The 20,836-nt window shown below is 48.0% G+C and overlaps 1 protein-coding gene across 2 annotated transcripts in view; it reads left to right on the top strand.

Moving 5' to 3' along the window:
- Window positions 1-1,451: 1,451 nt before the first annotated feature.
- The window catches only part of PRKCB (protein kinase C beta), a 304,864-nt gene continuing 285,479 nt past the window's right edge, over window positions 1,452-20,836 (top strand). Inside the window, exons 1-2 of one of the 2 annotated variants that reach the window (XM_036992141.2) lie at window positions 1,452-1,884; window positions 2,886-2,917. In XM_036992141.2, coding sequence (XP_036848036.1) covers window positions 1,712-1,884; window positions 2,886-2,917 — 205 coding nt within the window. In that variant the 5' untranslated portion in view covers window positions 1,452-1,711. The remainder of the gene's footprint in view (window positions 1,885-2,885; window positions 2,918-20,836) is intronic. The other variant, XM_036992139.2, reaches the window with a different exon arrangement.

The following is a 20,836-nucleotide window of genomic DNA, read 5'->3' as shown; positions in this document are numbered from 1 at the left end:
TGCGCTTCACTAGGCTGAAGTTCAGTGTAGTTGGTTCAACTCCACTGCACCCTCCTTCACCTCTCTATCCCAGGATGCTTTGTCATCAGTCTGGCCTAACCACTCACTGTTCAACAGTAGTGTGACTTTGGGTGTACCTCTTAATCACTCTGAACCTCACCACCCTTATCCATAATGAAAGTTATTGGATCCATGCAGGGTTATTGGGAGGACAGTGCAAGTACTTGTACACCATCCAGCACCTGATGTTTATTATGACTGAACCTTTACTGGACAAGGATGGTGTTAAGGGGTCGTGTCCTTTACGTTTTCTTTCATGCACTTGCTAACATAATCACTCACTCATTCAACCAATATTTATTAAACTCTGAGGAGGTGTCAGGTTCTGAGCTTGCTGCCTATGGTGAGCAGCATCTGCTCTCAGAGCCCAGATCTAGTGAAGGAGTTCATAGTCTAATGCAATGCTATGTCCTGGAGTGTGAGGCACAAGGGTTGGGGGAGATGTTGAGATACAGTGTATGGACAGGGCACTAAATCATGCTGCATTTAGACAAAAATTCCTCTTTTGGTTACGTTTCCATCCTTCAGATTCCATCCAGTAGAGTCCCAGGAGGATATTAGTATGTCTTTACATTTCTCTAACATTTGTTAATCTTCCTTCTTAACAAATAAAAGGTCTCAGATATAGATGTTCTGGGCAAGTGGTAGCATTTGGAAAGATTTTAATAGTATGGGTACCTCTTGCTGTTCAAACTCAGACACCAGACAGACTTTTTTCAGATGGTGCACAGATTTGACCAGCATGTGTGAAGATGGACCGGGTTTCAGTGAATATTGAGGAAGCATTGACCTCTTCATCCTTTCCTTCCCCCATCAGCCCCATTTTTATGGTTGAGGAAACTGAGTCCCTTCGTGGAGAAGGTAGAGTTCTCTTCTAAATGACCGGGCAAGCAAAGCCGAGAACTGTCTTTGTGGTGGAGTTAGAGATGTATATAAAATAAAGATTGCTCCTCCCCTACCTCTGCAGTACGTGTGTGTATGTGTGTGTGGGTGTGTGGAACCACAGGCCTTTCCGAATGAGTGACAGCGGGAGCCCATCCCTCCAGGAGACGCGTGCAGAATGACCAATGGGATGATGGGGGGTGGATGAGTAGCAGTCTGCAGAGGCCGGGGTGGAATCCGTCGCGCCCACCCTTCCCAGCCCTCACCCCCAGCCCCGGTCGTCCTTCCGCTCTCGGGTCCCCCGGGCGCACCCGGGGTGCTCATCTCCTTACTGCAACCCCGGGCCGAGGACGGAGTAAGGGGCGAGTCTCGGGTCTGGCGATCGCAGGCTGCGGTCCCTGCGCCGCAGCGCTGCGGCTGACACTTCGCTGGGAGGCAGGCAGCCTCGGGTGCCAATATGTAAAGCAGCTGGTGGCGCTGGGCGGGGCTTGGGCGCTATGCAAATGAGGAAGGCGGGGCCTGCGCGGGACCCCGCCTGCCTCCCCCGCAGCTGGGGCCAGCGGTGCCAAGCGCAGCTGGACAAGCGGCTGCAGCTGGGCGAGTGACAGCCCCGCTCCGCGCGCCGCGGCCGCCACAGCCGGCGCAGGGGAAGCGCCCGTGGCCCCGGGCGGCAGCAGCGGCCGCCTTCTCCCGCGCCTCCCGGCCCGCAGCCTGCGGCCCCGCGGCCCTGGGGCCGACACCTCTCGGGCTCCCGCTCCCCTCGCGCAAGATGGCTGACCCGGCTGCGGGGCCGCCGCCGAGCGAAGGCGCGGAGAGCACCGTGCGCTTCGCCCGCAAAGGCGCCCTCCGGCAGAAGAACGTGCACGAGGTGAAGAACCACAAATTCACCGCCCGCTTCTTCAAGCAGCCCACCTTCTGCAGCCACTGCACCGACTTCATCTGGTGAGAGCGCGCCGGCGCGCGGCACCTTCCCGGGGCCCCGAGGGCAGCGCCGCGCGCTGGGACCCTCTCCGCGCCCCCCGCGCGCACGCCGCAGAGGACGCTCTCTGCCCCGGGCCCAGCTCTACCGGCCCCTCGTGGACAGCCCCGCGGGCTCCGGCTCCTCGGGCCCCAGACGGCCGGCCGCGGGGCGCCTCCTGCCCTCTCTCCTCCCAGCCGCCTCCCGAGCGCCCCGGGGGCGCGTCGCGGCTCCTTTTCTCCACCTGAGTGGGAGCGCGGGTGTCCGTCCCCCCGCTGGAGGGCAGCGCCTGGAGTGGCCTCTCGCCCGGGGTTGCCTACCTCTCCGCCTTCTTCCGGGCTCCAGGCGCCTTCTACCCCTCCCCTCCTTTCCGGGGCAGCGCCCGGGGTGTCCTATCTCCCTGCGGACTCAGGGCATCCTTTTCTTCGCTGTATCTCTAGGGCAGCGCCCTGTGTGATCTCTTACTGCGCCTCGAGGGCCTGGGTTCCCCTTTCCACTCCTCGCTTTTGCCCGCTCACATCCCTACAGGGACCTTTCCCTCCTCCTCCCGTCCTTCTAGGCATGGGGACTCCTTTCTCCCTTCCGTGTTCACCGGGGAACACCACCGCCGCGGGGTCTCTCTCTTTCCCTCTGGATACTTCCTTACTTCTTCTTTTTCCCCGAGGGCACCCGGGCATCTCTGGGCAGATCACCCACCTGCCCTTCACCCCCACCACGACGGGGACACTCCGCCCATCCCGCCACCTGGTGGTCGCAGCCTCCTCTCTCCCGCCTTCTGAGGGGAGGTGGGGGTTACCGCCGAGTCTCCCTCCACCGAAGGCGGAAGACTCCCCGGGCACCCGCCTGTGGCGAGGAGGCTGCACCTGGCATAGAGGAGCAGAGGGAAAGGGGTGGCTCCGTGGGGCTTCCAGCTGGTGACGAGCTCCCACGCCCCCCACACCCCACACCCCCCAGGCTGCTGACATGCCTCCTTCTGCCTTTGCAGGGGCTTCGGGAAGCAAGGATTCCAGTGCCAAGGTAGGTTGTGGGGCTCTGGGGAGGCCGTTGTGGGAAGTGATGGTGAGAAAGTCTTTCTAGAAGTGACTGAGTTAGGCAGAGTGTGAAGGAATCACCCCTGTTAGAGCCACCTGTCAAACTAGGACTTCTTGCCACAAAATGGTTCTCTTAAGGGGCATGTGGAATATGGGCAGTGACATATACATAGGAAAGATCAGTGGAGCTGGGGGCCCTATACGACAAGGAAGTGCATGAACCCCTCTCCCTTCCTACCACCAGAAGGGTCCAAATGGGTCTCCTCAACCTGTTCTGCCGGGCCAATCTTGAAGAAGTGTCTGCAGGGGCCTTTGCTGGGAGGACTTTCCCCCTAATTTCTGCTCACTTGCCCTTCCTTATAAAGTTCTGCCTCTTCCCCTGCCTCACAGAGCTTTCCACAGGTGGCTGCTGCCTCTGCAGGTGGCTTATCCCCTAGAAAGGCAACTTGGTTGTCCCCTGGGCCTCCTCTCAGAGGTGGTTCCAGATGGGGTGCCTCTCAGATTCTGGTTTAAATTGTTCTTTATGTCTTCTGGGTAAATAGAGAAAAGGCTGCACACAACTGGTGATCTGGTCCTCACATCGGGTTTGAGATCCTTGACCTCAGACAGGGATGCCCAGCCTTGTGATGACTTTTAATCATGTGTGAGGTGGCCTTGGCCAATTCTCTCTCCAGGGACAAATCACCTGTAGACTTGCTTAGCCCTTAGGGTGGTCACACATTTTTTGAATTTGATGTCAACGTTTTAGAACTGGGAGATTTCACTTCATATCTGAATTCTAGCTTCAAGTTTGCTAAGAACTGGTCACACTTCCTTGTTAGAATGCTCACTGGGAGCTGAGAGCACTTGTTTTCATAGGCAGGGCACACATTCACCGTTTGTGTCTCAGTAAATCCCAGCCTGACCTGTTTCACCCATTTCCAGTCCTGGTAGACATTTGAGTTTGCAACCTGTGGTCTGGAAAGGTTTTTTTCTCTCTCTCAATGTTAGGCCAGGTATGGTTGAGTTTGGTGAGAAATGTTACATTTCTGGGGGATGTGTTAGGGGAAAACTGACTGCCCTGGTGAGCTTGGTTTAGATCAGGAGAAGAAAGCTTTTGAGTGTTAAAGAGTCTGAGAGGTGACTTAGCACTGCCCCACAGTCTTGTCGAGTACCCTCATCCTTCACGGAAAAGTCAAGTGTTCCCCAGGGAGTGTGGGTGGTACTGCAGTTGTATAGAGCACTTGCAGCATGGCACTGCTGTCCTCTGAGGCTCACACATCCTCTCACTTGAGATCTGGGGCACAGCCCACTCTGCCAGTGAGCTGAGTAGACCTGCCCAGCCTCTCCACCAAGATTTGGGATCCCAGTCTCAGGTGCTGCAACAGAAGACTTCCCCAGTCCCTTTAAGTGGCAACAGCTTAGGCCCTGGTGCAAACAGCCGGGTTATTTCTAGAATGCTGAAACTTCAAGCAGAATAGCAATGGTGTCTTTGAGCCAAAATGTGGAGATGATCTTTCACATTACCTTTCACTTCCATGAATTGGTTTCTGTCTTTGTCTCTTGCTGAAGTCTGGGGTGATTTTTGAACATTAACTGCTGCTTTCCTATCCCACCTGTGAAAAAAGTTGCAAACATCATTCTGGAACGTGCAGGTGAAGACACATCTCAAGCAGGAGATCTTTTTTTCAATGCTTGGAGAATGGTAGGAATTGTCTGGCATCGTGAGAGTAAAGCAGAATTAAATTTTCAAATGGACTATGGTGACCTTAGAGGTAGGAATACTTATTTTTTCTCACCTTTCAGTCTAGGATAGTGGGCATGTGCGTGGGCTGTCAGGCAGGTCACTGTGGGCTTGAATCCTGGCTTTGAGACTTCTTAGCCCATGTCACTTAACCTCTCTGTACCTCAGGCTTCTTGTCTATAAGATGAGTCTAATAACAGTACCTACTTTAAAAAGCTGCTGAGCAGCTCAGCGTTGTTGCAGTAGATAAGAGGCTTGGACCAGAGCTTAGCATGGAGTAAGCACTCAGAAAATACCAGCTCTTATGACTGTGCCCACACTACCCCAGTGGTGTGGCTGGTGTGAGAGAGAAAACTGGCTCTGCAGGGTTGCTTTGCCAGGTTGAGAGTTAAACTCCAGCTGTGAACTTCTGGTTGCCCCATGCCCCTGCTCTGGCAGGCAGTGTGTTCCATTAGGGCTGCATTGGGAGAGAGCAAGAAATGGGACGGGGCAGGCTGGCAGCTCCTGGAATGGGGATGCTTAGGATGGGGACGTCCAGGAAGTGGGGGTGGGGTGGGATAGCAACGGCGGGGAAGGCTATCCTCAGACATGCTGAGTTACGTGGGATTACTTTTGGCACCACGGAGGAGTTCCTTATCCAAGTATTTTTGGCACAACATATTTCCACTTAAAGTGAATTAATTAAAATGTGACCATTGTTTTATAGAAAATACATAAGGTTTTATTCTCTCACCTAAGTCAGAAGTTCACAGCCCAGAGTCCTTTGTTCCTTCCAGTTTTCCGCTGCACCGTCCCAGGAGTGACAGTTATCTCATGGTCTGTGGACAATGCTAGGCTTTTGTGTCATCACATCCTTACTTCAGCCAGCAGAAAGGAGGAAAGGGTGAAGAAAGGCCACGGACACTGTCAGTCATGGAAGTTGCCACAAGATAGTTCTGCCTATACGCTATTAGCTGGAACCTAATCGCATACCCTCACCTTGCTGCAAAGGAGTATGTGGGAAACAAGTTAATTTCAGGTAGCCATGTCCCCAGCTGAAAGGCAAGGTTGGGGGTGTTCCACTTCAGAAGTAGAAGGGGAGAGGGGATATAGGCTTTGCCATTCTTGGATAGGGGATGTGTTGGATGGTCACAAGGTGAGGAAGCCGCTGAGCCGTCAGGCCCCATCATGCGGCGTGGAAGTTGAGTGCTGGGATGGGCTGAGAGAGGAAGAAGGCATGTCTGTAAACCGTGGACAGTTATGGGTTCCTTTGTGCTTAGGGGTGCTTAACAATGGATTTTCTTGCTTTTGTACTGCTAGAGGACAAAACTCTTATGTTGACTGCCACATAATTTCTTTTTGTTTCTATTTTCTATAAAACCACACTCTGTGAGGTAGTTTAAGAATGTCTCTGGTGACGGGTGAAACTACCTAAATTCTGGATTGGAAGTGGGACCATTCAGATAAGTAACACAGACTTCTTTCTATGGCATTCCTTAGAAGGGCCTAGAACCTGCGTATGTGTTTTAATTGTAATTAAGACAAGCTTTTAGGTGGAATTAGACTCTTACAATCAAGAAGCTTTTGTGGTTTGGCAAAGAGAAAAACTAACTTTTTTTTTTTCAAGGCAGACAACATCAGTAGAAATAGGTAGACAATAAAATAGAGAGATTCAGAATTCATAGCAGGGGGTTGGAGTCAGAACTGGGTTTGAATCTCTGCTCTGCCACCTATGCAGTGTATGAACTTGGGCAAGTTATCCACTATTGTAGCCTCAGTTTTCTCATCTGTAAAATGGAGCTAATAGTGGCTAGCACAGAAGATTATGGTGAGGAGTAGGAGGTGGTGCAAGAGAAATATCCACAGTCAGTGTCAATGACTCTAAGTAGCATGGTCATTATTACTTGATTAGCTGTAGGAAAAACTGTGTCAAAGCGGGACAGAGTTAATTCTGGAACTCACTAAATGACTGTCTCTTTTGTGCATTTAGTTGGGTTTTCTTCTAAGGTATGTTTCTTCCCCAATTTCGGGTAATACCAGTGAGTGTGCTGTTTGTATCGTCTTTTCTCACGCCTTTCCTCATGAGAAAGATCTCAACTTGCCATGGACTTTCTAGAAAAACCCCAGTGCACTAATAATCTGACTGTGAAGACTTTCATTGATGATTATGATGAGTAAAACCAGCTCCTCCCTTTCCTGTGCAAATTAGAAAACATGTTTTTTAATCTTCCAATATAAATTATTCTTAAAAGCCCCTAAAAGGTTGCATGAATCCACCCATTCCATAGGATAGAACATCAACTACATAGGATAGAAGTTTGTTTTAGGCTGTAGTCGACACGTACAGATTAGAATAGGCACTTTTTCTTTTAAAACAACAAAGATGAAATCGAAGGTTAATTTATTTTTGGCATAGTTTCCCCCAGGAACTTACAATATGATACCCTGCACCTCAGGTTGACCTTTCTCAGTCGAATCACCCAGAGGGCTTTTAGTTTTTATTTTTAATACCGTCACCAAGTCAGGCTGCAACTTGCTGGAGCTTGCTTCTAGTACCCCATTTCCCTCCCTTCCCTGAAGCTGGATCCCAGAAATCGGTGAGTGAAACTCCACTCACCTTTTGGCTTATTCTGAATGTGTCCTGGGGGTTTGATGTCTTCATTTTTTCTCCCTGAAGTGGGATTTCAGGCCCAATGTCCTGGCTGAAATGAAAATCTTTAGGTAGGTTCATGTTGGGCCTTAAAAATGATGGCTGTTTTGTTGTAGAGGTGAGAGCAAATTCATTTTGAGCTGTAGAGCCCTTAGGGAAAGCTTGAAGCTTTGTCACTGGGCAACAGAATGTTTTTCTTAGTAAATATGGAAAACATGACCTTTGAAAATCTAGTTGATATGATATACAAGTTCTTAGAAATTAATTAAAAAACATTTTCTCCATGAGCTAGTGGTACTCCAGGTACTGCTCAGAAGCAGACACAGCATGTTTATGATGTGTTTGATTCCATGAAGAAAAGGACGCAGAGAAGGTAATTGGCCAAAAGATAGACTGAATGTTTGAAACTAATTTATATACATTTTTGTTATTGGGTCTGTGTCCCTTCCTCTCTCTCTGTCTCATTCTTTCTATCTCTGTTTCTCTCTGTCCACACACACACGCACACACACACATGTGTAAATCAATCATTATGTCACAATTTTAAGAAAATGCATCTCTTTTTTGATGCTTTTCAGTTACAGGTAGTTAAATTACTTGGTGCAATTTAAAATCCATGATCTGGTCTTTAGACTTCATAGTCCAATTAACCCTTGGATTATGTAGAGGGATCAGCTGGAAAGTTTGCCATCTCTGGATGATGCATTCAAAAGCTTGGTACCTTAACCTTTTTGGCCTTTGATCTAACCATGGCCTCTTGGACTTTACTCATCCTATCTCTCCATTGAAATTGTGTGATATTCTGTAGATAGACTGTTGGCCTTTTTATAGAACATACCAAAATCCAGTGTTTACATGTGGCATTTGGAGGTGTGATGGTTGCTTGAAAACTTGGTAGGAAATTTGTATATGTACCACATCTGTCCATCCATCCATCCATCTATCTGTTCATCCATCCTTCCAGCTATCCACCCATCCTTCTAAAAAGCATTCATTAAGTCCTGTGTATCAGCACCTGTTTTGGATGGTGGGAATACAATGCTGAATGAGACTGAGAAACCCTTATTGTTATAGAGCTTACAGTGTAATGGAGGAGATAAGATGCTCTACAAATCATTGTACCAATATTTAATCTCACTTTTATTAAGTACTTTGAAGGAAATGTACAGGGTGCTATGAGACTGCATAAGGGGATGCTAACCTATGCAGTGGTTTGGGTAGAGTCAGGGAATTCTTTGGTCTGAGAATTGAAAACAAAAACAAAAGACAACTTCCCTTTCTCCGAGGTAATTGGAGAAAGTCTGAGTTGTCAAGGAGCCAGGGATGAAAAATCTACTGTGGAACTGCTCATCCTGGGTAGAGACACGCAGGAAGTCTTATCTCTGTGACATCCCATAAAGAAACCCTGAATCTTTATTTGTGCCACTGTTGCAAGTAAGATGAATATTTAGTAGAATTTGACAGTTACTTTAAGATGGCGTCTCTCTTGGACTGACAGAGAACTTCTCCTCTTAGCTAGTAACTCAGATAATGAGCTGACTAATTACATGTTCAGGGATTGAAGTTTGAGGTGGCTGTTCTAAAGCAGAAAATTTGGACCATTTCAGAGAGGTGCAAATCTGAGCCAATAGATTGGGAATAAATAAAAAGAGAGGGTGAAACAGGGCATAAATCTGCAAAGAAGTAAAAAGCTAACCTTTTCAAACAATATGGCTTCTCTCTCACTTACCAACTTTACATTTCCCTGTATGGCCCCGGAAGATGACTGGTTAGCCAGAGACGGGTAAGATTCCTCAAGGGAGGAACAACCTAAGACAGGCACAGTCGCAGGGGGGCCATCAGGTGAGAAATTGGGGAACAACAGTGGTGAAGCTTAGAACCTCACCCCCCCCCTGTGTTGAGAGAAAGCTTCTGCATCCATGGATGTTTTATTGCCCTTGTCTAGCTCGGATTAGCACATAGTCTACAGGCACACACCTTATCATCTACAGTTGCTCTCTTACGACACTAAACTATGTTTTCTACCTTTATCTTGCATCTACCTACCACTTCAGCAGTTTATTAAAAATAAAAATAATAATAAAGGGAGAAATGTGGGATCCACATATAAATCAAGTATAAAAATCAAACGAATATTCATATTTAACCTGATTGTTTATAGTTCATAATGTGTGATCAAAACCGAAAGTTTCTGTGATGAATGCCCTTGCACTGTTCACCATGTAAGAACTTATTCACTATGTAAGAATTCGTTCACCATGTAAGAACTTGTTCGTTATGCTTCAGAAGATTGGAGACTGAAGAGAACTAGGCTTGAGATGGATTAATGACTGTGCATTGAGCATTGACCCCCCTATACAGAATTTTATTGTTGTTAACAACCATTTGATCAATAAATATGAGAGATGCCCTCTCAAAAAAAAAAAAAAAAAGAGAGGGCGAAGCATTTCAATGAGAGGCATTTCTGAGCTGAAAGCCCATTTTCAGGGGCCCAGGATCACTCACATTGCCTCCGGAATACCTTCCTCACCTGGTTCCGTATCTGATAGTCTACAACTATTCATTCTTTTGGCTTAGGCAGTGTTTTCTTTTGCTTGGAAGATAATTTTGTAAGTAGGTTCACATAATCCATGTTGAATCACTTATAGAGAAATATCCTGTGTCAATTCTCTTTCCATCTTTCTGCTTCCACCAAGGAGAAAGTCTCAGTTTGGTGCTAACATGTCTTTAACACCTGACATAAATCTGGGCACTTAGGAAATGTTCTTTATTTTTTAGGAACCACAGGGAATTATGAGAACATAAAGATGTGTTACTTTCTACCTGTGAGCCATTTCCCACCCCTACTTTTGCTTAACATTGAGTTTTGTTCTGTTCTACCTATGGACCTAATTTCATGTTGGCTATTCCTCCTTGTGAAAAGGGAAGGAGAGTTCAGTGTCTTTCCTGGAAATGTTTGGTATTGGAAGGAAGCTGGATGTTGCAGAGAATCGAAAGGCACAGCCAGGGTCTGGAAGGGTCTGGAAGAGATGGTAGCTTTTATTCAGGAGTGTCCGCCTTTCGGTATTACTATTGTTGTTGTTGATCTTGTTACCTTTTCATTGTCCTTTGTCCCACTGGGTTGTTTCTCCTGGATGTCTCCTTTTCCCTCTCCCATATGCAGAAGGTTGCCGTACTGAGTCAGAAGGGGAGCTCAGACCCAGACTAGACAGGTTCTGAGCCCTTCCTATTGAGTCTTGGCATTTGCTAAGTATTGTTGTGCCCCATTTCCTTGAGTCCCCCGTGTGGAGCTGCAGTCACCAGGCTCAGTCGCGAGATGCAAGAGCGAAACAGGTCTTTATTGCTAGTTCGAACTAGGGTCTCAGTGGCCGGTCAGAACACAGGACTCAGTCTGAGACCCTGAACAAAGTTCCCTTCTTGCTTTTATACTTTTGGAACAGTTAGGGGCTTTCCAAGGGGGGGGGTGGCTTATTGTGACCTTGGCTGATTGGCTGAGGAGGGTCAGGATCTTGTTGCACAGGTTGCTGGGCATGGTTTCTGTGGGAATGGGCGTGGCTTGAACGGGAAACTTCTTACTCAAGATGGAGGACACAGAACAAAATGGAGGCGGTCCGGTTGGCTAGGGGTCATGTAGGGGACATAGTTATTCAAGATGGAAGACACAAAATGGAGGCAGGGGGTCCCACATTCCCCGCTTTTCTTTTGTGCCTGAGTGGGCATTCTTGTCTGCATTCAGTTAGTGACATCGGTGGCGATACAGCTTCAGCTTAAGGGGGTTCTGCAGGTGCGCTTTCACTGTCCACTGTTTCCCAGCAGGTGCGGGTGTCTTCTCTGGGTTGGCTCACCAGATGTGCGAGTAATGGATCCACAGCCCAGTGCCGTCTACCTTAAGGGCTGTAGGGGTAGTAAGGAGTACAACATAAGGCCCTTTCCACCTAGGTTCTAAAGTTTTGGAACGGTGACATTTCACCCACACTTATTCCCCTGGTTCAATGTCATATTGTGCTTCCTGGTGGGTGGGGCTCCCCCCAATAGCTCGTAAGAGGGGCCACACCTCTCGGTGTACTTCTTGCAGCCTCTTTAAGGCCTCCCAAAGGGCCAGGGGTCCCAGGGATTCAGGAGTTGGGGCTGAGTGTGGTAGGATAGGAGGGGGGGCCCAAACATGATCTCAAAAGGGGTCAATCCTAACCGATAAGGCATGTTCTGAGCCCGGAACAGGGCGAAGGGAAGAAGGGTCACCCAATCTCCGCCAATCTCTAGTGCCAATTTAGTGAGGGTCTCCTTTAAGGTCTGATTCATCCTCTCTACCTGTCCTGAACTCTGGGGGTTGTACTCGCAATGCAATTTCCAATCTGCCCCCATGTGGGCAGCCACCCTCTGTATAGCCTCTGCGGAGAACGCTGGTCCATTGCCTAATCCTATGGTCAGGGGCAGGCCATACCTAGGCATGATCTCTTTTGGTAATTTCTTACCCACTACTAGTGCTGTTTCTCTTTTTGTGGGGAATGCCTCCACCCACCCGGAAAAGGTATCTACTAACACTAGCAGGTACCGGTACCCGTATAGGCCAGGTCTCACCTCGGTGAAGTCCACTTCCCAGTGTTGCCCTAGTGTGTGGCCCCGAAGGTGAAGTCCTGTGTGTGTCCCTTTAACTCAGTCTGGTTGCATTACCTGGCATGCAGTACATGATCTCAAGAGAGCCTGTATGTGGGCCTTGGCCCCCGGGATCCGGATCTTGGCTTTTTCTAAGAGCACTCGAGTCTTCTTCTCGCCCAGGTGGGTAGAGGAGTGCAAATTAGTTAGTATCTGGTTCCCCAAGGCCTCGGGTAGTATTAGCCGTCTGTCTTGGTCTCGGTACCATCCGGAGTCCATTTTCTCTATCCCGGGCTGTCTCTCTATCCACTGTGTGTCTGAGGAGGAGTACTCTGGGGTGAGGGGAAGGGTCCCCATACCTTGTGGTGGTATTTGATGCAACTGTAGCGCAAAGACTTGAGATGTCGTGGTTTGTCGGGCAGCCTCATCAGCCCTGAGGTTGCCTAAAGCCTCTGGGCTGTCTCCCTTTTGGTGCCCCGAGATGTGGACTACCGCTACCACCCGGGGTTCATGTGCAGCAGCCAGCAGGCGGAGGATATCATGTTGGTTCTTGATGTTCTTTCCCTCTGCCGTATGGAACCCCTGCTCCTTCTATATGGGTCCGTGCACGTGGAGGGTCCCGAAGGCATAGCGGCTATCAGTGAAAACTGTCAGTCGCTTTCCTCTTCCTCTTTCTAGTGCCTCCACCAGAGCTATTAGTTCTGCTCGCTGGGCTGACGTGCCTTGGGGCAGAGTCCCAGACCCCCTCAGTCGCTGTCTTCTCCTGCATACATCACCTGATGTCTAGGGGCCTCATTGGGTTTTTACCCTTCTCACGGGGTGTGAGGACGACACCGGCGGAGGCACTCATTGTTCCAGTGCCCCATTTCTTTGCAGTAGGCACACTGGGTGGGTCTTAGTTTTCCAGGGAAAGGCCCCACTTTTCTCTATTCCAAAATAAGCTGCCATTTCCTGGGCAGGTGCAGGAGTAAACCCCTCTTCCTTTCTCCTGTCTCTCTCCCTTTAACGGACCCGAGGAGCCTTGGGGTGGATGGCTGTCCTGGGCCCCCAAGTGGAAGATGCGGGCTAGTTCCTTTTGATTTTTTCAGTTTTCTTCTGCCCTAACTTTCCTCTCTTCCATCCGGAACCTGTCCTCTCTTTCTTCGGGGGTTTCTTGGTTGTTGTAGACCTGCTCTGCTATTTGGAGTAGGTCTTGTATAGTCTGCTCCCCGAGTCTATCTATCTTCTGTAGTTTTCTCCTGATATCAGGGGCAGCCTGGTTAATGAAAGCTAAGACTAAGGTGGCCCTTGTCTCATCTGCTGAAGGGTCTAGGGGAGTGTATTGTCTAAATGCTTCCATTATCCTTTCGAGGAAAGCAGCTGGGCTCTCGTGGGGCTCCTGTCTAACGGAATTTACCTTGGCCAAATTAGTGGGCTTCCTGGTGGCCACCCGGAGACCGGCCATCAGAGTCTGGCGGTAGATTTGGAGACGCTCCCTACATTCTGCCATTTCGAAATCCCAATCGGGGCACATTAAGGGGAATCCTTCATCGATGAGGTGAGGCTGTATGGTGGGTCGGCCGTCGATGCCTGGCACCAGTTTGCGAGCCTCTGTCAAGATCCTCTCCCTTTCCTCTGTGGTGAAAAGTACCTGGAGGAGCTGCTGGCAGTCCTCCCAAGTAGGACTCTGGGTAAAAAGGCTAGATTCTACCAGGTCAATAAGACCCTGGGGTTTCTTGGAAAAAGGGGAATTTTGTGTTTTCCAATTATAGAGATCACTAGAGGAGAAAGGCCAGTATTGATAGTTACGACCCCCATTGGGCCTCTGGGGCCTGATTGCTTGGACCGGAAGGGCTTGGAGTCATCCTAGTCCGTGTCCGTGGAGGCAGAGGATTTGCTAGTCTGGTGTCTACCCCCTGTGCTGAAAGCTGGCCCCCCTGGTAGCTGTCCCTGGGTAGGGCAGGCCTGATTGGGCTCAGGGTCCTCTGGAGGCAGACTGCTGGCCCATGGATATGGGGGAAGGAGAGGTGGTAATGCTGGCGCAGTGGGTTGGACTGCTTTGGCCTCCAAATCAAGAGCACTAGGATAGGGGGCTGACTCTGAGAGGACCTTGGAGCCTGCCAGCTTCTTGTCGTCCGAGGTGGTTGCTATCATGGCTTGGACTGCTGGGGGTGGCGGCCCCGGGGGTGTAGGTGCCATGGAAGCAGGTGGAAAGAGAAAAAGTTTTAGCCAGTGAGGGGGGTTCTTAACAAGGTACTGCCAGCTGAGTATATAGGGGGCCTGGTCAGGGTGGCCTCCCGACCCTGGGTCCATGACTCTGTCTCGAACCACCTGAATCACAGAGAAGGCGAAAGATCCCTCTCGGGGCCATCCCACCCCGAAGGTGGGCCATTCTGCGGAACAAAAGGTTATGAGTTTGCTCTTCCGGACTTCCAAACTAAGATTACAAGCCTCGGTTCTGAAATCAGAAAAATGGTCAGTCATGAGGGTCAGTGGCGAAGATTGCCCTTGCCCCACAGTTGGATGATGGCTGTGAGAGTAAGAGTGATAGAGGGAAAAAGTCAGAACTGGCCAGACAACAACGACAACACAAAACAGGACAATATGACTAACAAAAGTAAATAATGACAACACAAATCAGGACAATAAGACTAACAAAACCAGCCAAAAAACAAATCCTCCCAGAAGTCTGGCAGAAATATCTTTCAGTTAGTCTTCTCTCTAGAGAAGACCTACCCCAGAGACCCATGAACCATTTGCTATGGTCCTGAGCCTGCAACAGCCTCCCTGCGCATCCGCCGACCCTGGCCTTACGTTGCCCTGTACCAGACGGAGGCAGATCCTGCTAGGACTTCTGCCCCCTCTATTCCAGCCAGCCTGTGGCTGGCATGACTAGTCACTTCCAGGTTCAATAAAGACCTTACTTGGTGGCTGGGGCTGCTGCTCCTCATGGGGATCCCGGATGAGCCCCCAAATGTTGTGCCCCGTTTCCTTGAGTCCCCCGTGTGGAGCTGCAGTCACCAGGCTCAGTCACGAGATGCAAGAGTGAAACAGGTCTTTATTACTAGTTCGAACTAGGGTCTCAGCGGCCCGTCAGAACACAGGACTCGGTCTGAGACCCTGAACAAAGTTCCCTTCTTGCTTTTATACTTTTGGAGCAGTTAGGGGCTTTCCAAGGGGGGGGGGGGTTTATTGTGACCTTAGCTGATTGGCTGAGGAGGGTCAGGGTCTTGTTGCACAGGTTGCTGGGCATGGTTTCTGTGGGAATGGGCGTGGCTTGAGCGGGAAACTTCTTACTCAAGATGGAGGACACAGAACAAAATGGAGGCGGTCCTGTTGGCTAGGGGTCATGTAGGGGACATAGTTATTCAAGATGGAAGACAAAAAATGGAGGCAGGGGGTCCCACAGTATGAGAGATGGACTTAGCTCAACAATAACTTAGCTCAACAATAACCATGTTCTGGAGGGGAATTCTAGACTGTTCTTTCATCTTGCCACTGCCCAGTGACCAGACTTTGGGCTTCTAGATAGGCAGTATAGGTTGGGCTTGAGGGTGCAGGCTCAAAAATCAAACAGACCTGATTTCGATCCTGGAGTTGTCTCCTTATGGCTCCATGACCCTCGGCTGGGGTCCTGCCTTTATCCACCCATCCATCTATCCACCCATGAATCCATTCATCTATCCACCCAGCAACTTTTCCATCCATTATCCATACATCCACCCATTTCTCCATCTGCCTCATGGAATTTACATTCCAGTAGATGTAGAAGGCAATTAACAAATAACTTAAAAGACATATAGTTGACCCTTGAAGAATGGGGAGGTTAGAGGTGCCGACTACTCCTCACTCAGTCGAAAATCCACATATAACTTTTAACTCCCTCCAGACCTAACTACTAACAGCCTACTGTTGACTGGGAGCCTTACTGATAACATAAACAGTCAATTAACAATATTTTGTATGTTTTATGTATTATATACTATATTCTTACAATGAAAAAGCTTTTTTTTTTCAAATTTTCTCAAATTTCCAAAAACTTTCCCATATGTTTAATGTTTATTAAAAAGAAAATCTGCTGTAAGTATACCCGCACAGTTCAAACGTGTGTTGTTCAAAGGGCAACTGCATATTGAATCATGTCAGGTTGTAATATGAGCTTTGTAGAGAAGTAAGAGATTATCCTTTCCCTTGAAGATCTTTCTGGTCTTTTGAGAGGAACACAGCACATGGCCAGTGAGTTCTGATAGGGAGATGAAAAGTATTGCAGCAAGGGGGTACAAAAGCTTTGGATGACATCATTCCACGTGGTGGGGGGGTGAAGAAGACTCCACAGAGGAGATGACATCTGAGAACAGTCTTACATCAGGAGTAGGAGTCCCAGTTTGGCAAAGGGGTGGGGGCTGAGGAGGGTGTTTCACACAGAGGAAGCACAAGGTGAATAGGGAGGGGAGAACAGGGTACATGCAGGCAGCCGGAAGGTGGGGCGTGAGGGCAGGGTTGATGGGAGAGGAACGCCACACCGTCCCATTGGCGGGTTTGGACCTCGTGTAGTGACTAGGAAGTGGTTGTTGTCACTGTTTTAAAGTCGGATGTGTGAAGGTGAGTGAAATGGTCAAATTGTTTGAAGAAGAGGAGTATGAGATGCATTTGGAAACAAGAATCACCATGACTCAAATCCTGAAATTCCAGGTTTGTGGGGTTGGAGGTCGGGTAAGAGAAACGGAAATGACCATTTCAGAAGCAGTGGGGGAGTGTTACCAGAGAATCTGGGGGCTGTTGCTATTTTTCACATAATAAAGAAACATTTGGATTTTCGTGTCAGTCATATTGTTGATCGTTCTATTTTTGAGAGGTGGTTACTGGGTTATTTTTATGATTCTAACAATAGGTATATCTCTCTTCACCGCATCCTTAGGCGGAGGGGGCCGTAGAAATGATTTTTTTCTAGGAGAGGAACCCACCCACTCTCTTTCTCCCTCTCTTCTGCTGTCACTTCCCCAGCACGTGTTTGAGCACATGCTGCCGTGGTGAAGAGTCTGCTTTGGAGATAGAAAGGCTTTGACTCAAATCTTGGCTTTTTATTATGGGAACTTGAACATGTTACTTAAACTCTTTGAGCTTTTGTTCCTTCAGAGGTAAAAGGAAACAGGACCTGGTTTACAGGGCACATGTCAAGTGTTTCCTTCGTGCCTTGCCTGGCCTATAGTGAGCACTCGATATACAGCAGCCATTTCAGTCATTCCTTGGGCTGGGCACTGTCTTGTCCTTACGGGCTGTATGATCTTGTGGGGAGGCGAGGTGATGCTCCTGGATCAAGGAGGTGATGCAAGAGTGTGCTCACAGGTCACGGTCAGCAGCACAAGAGGCAACATTCCGTGGGTCAGAGCGAGAAATGCATAGTTGGGGTCAGAGAACGTGGGTAAGAGCAGCGCTTTCCAAGCAAGAGTTTCCTGGCTTTCGATGGTTTAATTTGTAGGAAACCTCTGAAAGCTGAAATGAAATCTGTGATGGTCCCCTCTGCTGCCTCATGCTGAAAATCTGTCGATGGCATTTCAACTTTAACTAGATTTCTGATAATTTCACCTTTAAAATTTTCATTCTCTGCATGGAATGTTTACATGATCTTTTATGTTGAAGAAGAAGCTGGCAAAAATGTGGGTGAAGGTGAAGGGTGAGGCCCACAGGACTGTCTCTTGTCCTGTGATGGTAGGGATGGTGGTTTTCATGGGGTAGCCCTGTTCTGAAGATCTTTCTTTCCTCCCTAAAGATGGGAATCAGTCTTTAGAGTTTAGGCAATGTTGCGAATGAGAGTTTTGATAGCTATTTGGATTTCTGTGTATGTGGCAAAATTTATGGTTGGGTGTATTGGTATCTACCTGGGCCAAACAGAGCACTTAGGGAAGCAGGACAGCATGTAGATTGATGAGGGACCTCTTTCTACTTCAGTTAGAGATCCACATTTCATTGGGTGGCTTTCTGTTCTTTCCAGGGTAAATTCAGAATCCTTAACATGAGTTACAAATCATTGCTGTGGGCTTTAATGAGCCTCTCCTTTACTTATGTTTCACTCTAGCTGAAGACCCAACTGTCTACCTCTATCACGACACACTCCTGCCCACCCCAGGGCTTTTGCACCTGCTCTGTCTTCAGCTTGATTTGTTTGCTCTTCCCTATCTTCCCCTGCTCACCGCCTACTCATACTTCAGAACTTAGCTCAAACGTCATTTCTTCAGAGAAGCCTTCCCTGATCTTCCAAATCAGATTCCCCTCTTGTACAGTCTCATAACCCTGGGTCATTTTTACATTTTCTAATTATATATTTATTTGAATGTTTAGTGTCTGTCTTTGCCACCAGAGTGTAAGTTTTGTGAGAGTAGGGACCACGTCTGTCTCATTTCCTGTTGTTTCTGTAGTACCCAACTCCATACCTGGCACATAGTATGTGCTCAATAAATGTTTATTGAATGAATAGATGATACAGGGGAGAGATGACTCAAGAGAGGGAGTCATTTGATTTGGGTTTTGGTGCTAGTTTTGCTATAGCTTGATGTGTGATTTTTATTGAGTATATCACTTCCTAGTTTACAAGTTCTAATAGTTTTCGTTTGAACCAAAAAAAAAAAAGTCCTTGTTAGAGCCTGTAGGGAAGTGATTTTCAGAAGTAAGTGAATGCTGCAGTCCTAAGTTAGGACGCAGCCTATGCTCTATCCTTGTTTCTCTGTAAAGATAAACAGTTTCTCTACTGAAGGACCTGCCTTATTCATCATGGGTCCTGGTTGACTGGGGTGAAAAGAATTTCCTTTAATCTAATATAAATTGGAAGCTACTTCAATGCCCATCAGCCGCAGAATAGTGGACACACAGTGGAATATTTTACAGCAATCAGAATGAGCAAAGTGCAGCTATATACAAAATAGGTGATTCTCCCAAACATAACATGAGGTTAAAAGCTAGACACAAAAGAGTAAATTCTGTGTGATAAATTCAGGAACAGGTGAAGGAGTTAGTCCCAGGCAAAAGAGGTTAGGATCATCATTACCTGGGGTCAGGGGATTGGTGGGGACTGAGAGGGACTTTTCGGGTGGTGGCCACATTCCATTTCTTGATCTGGGTGTTGGTTACATGGGTATGTTCACACTGTGAAAGTTCATTGAGTTGTATACTTATGTCCACTTTTATGTTAGGTATATTACACTTTAATAAAAACATCTAAAGCATAGACTTTTAAATCATTGTGGCTGAATCAGAAATGTTAGTTGGGACTTTCTCAGTTTTGCACACAGAAGTGAAATCCATGTGGGAGACAAGCACCTTCTGGAGTCCCCCACTGAGGGATAGTGCTGTTTACCTTCTTGAGGGGGGGACATCTGCTTCCCATTCCAATGTTGCCTGTTGGTTACAAACTGTAAAACAAGGAAGCCAGGGCATCCTGACAATTTTCCACCCAATAATTTAGTTCTGTTAATACCCAGAAAACTTGAGGTCATCCTTTATTTTAGGCTTGCATTTAAAAAAATTCTGTACTTAGGTATTCATAAGAATCTATTAAAGCTGCTGCTACAGGTATGTCTTGACGTCTCCATGGCTTGACAGACAGGATTTATTTTTCACTTATGGCACAGAGCAGTGCAGGTGATCCCAGTCACTGTGTCTTCCACACAGTCATCCAGGGCTCCAGGTTCCTCTACGATAGGTCAGATCTCCATTTATCAGAGAATGTGAGAAAACAAACTCATTTCACCACCACCTCAGCCTGGAAGAGATGTGTATCATCTCTACTCACATTCTGTTCACCAGAACACAGGCACAGGGCCAGTCAACTGCAAGGGGCCCTGGGACATGTCAACCAGCCGTGTGTCACAGGGAAAAGAAAACAGGTGTTGGTGACTGCAGCGAACCCTGCTCCTATCCCCAAAGCCATGGTTTCCTTTGGGATGGTGTATCCAATTTTTCTCTAACTTTACTTCAATAAAACTGAAATGTGAAACTCTAGACCTCTTTATCTCATCAGACATAGGAGAATATGTTTGGAGGAGAGCACAGTCTGTGTTACTAAGAGTGAAACAAAAAGCACTCTTCTTGTTTTTAGCTCTTAGGACAATCTGGTTCTTGTCAGAATGTCCACTTTTCCAGCCAGTCAGAATTCTTGCCTCTTCCAGTTGCCAGTGGACATGATAAACATTTCTATTTGGGTCAAGGAGAGGATTGCCAAGTTGTTTTCTTTTCATTTGTCACCTGTCCTATAGAAGAATCCTGTGGGGTTCTACTTTTGGACATTTGGACACCTACAAACCAATCATCTATTGTTGTGTAACAAACCACTTCAAACCTTAGTGGCTTAAAATAATCACCAATTATTTAGCTGTTGTTTCTAGGGGTCAGTGGTTTGGCCTGGGCTCAGCTGGGTGGTTCTTGTGAGATGGGCAGTGATTGGCTGTTCTTGGCTGGGCTTGCATGTCCAGGATGCCTGGAACAATGGGATCCTTTCCCCAGGTGGTCTCTCATCGTCCAGGGGGCTAGCCCAGGCTTGGTCACATGGTGGAGGGTGCATCCACAGTGCACAAAGCAGACACTTCAGGGCCTCCTGAAGCTAGTAAGTAGCCTCAGTGTTACTTCTGCCATATTCTATTACCGAAAGCAAGTCATAAACACCATCTGATAAATAAAGAAGAAAATAGAGGAGGGAACAGAGTCTCTTGATGGGAGAAGCTGCAAATGATGTGGGGCATTTTGGGGAACCTACAAGATCAGTTTCAGTGCAGTGCTCATGGCTACTCAGCTAAAACATGCTCCAGTATGGTGTGTGTCTGCTGAACTGCACTTGTATCTGTGGGAGGTCCCACTCCCAAAGTGAGGGCCCCTGGCTTACACCTGACAAGAGGACTTACCTTCTAGGGAAGTGGCTGGGTCAGATGAGCTGCTGTACTGAGGGTGTACATGAAACACTGAATACTACCACCGTTACCAGTGAATACTAC

Source organism: Manis javanica, chromosome 10, assembly GCF_040802235.1.
Source record: "Manis javanica isolate MJ-LG chromosome 10, MJ_LKY, whole genome shotgun sequence".
NCBI lineage: Eukaryota > Metazoa > Chordata > Mammalia > Pholidota > Manidae > Manis > Manis javanica.
This window is presented reverse-complemented; position numbering and strand designations above follow the sequence as displayed.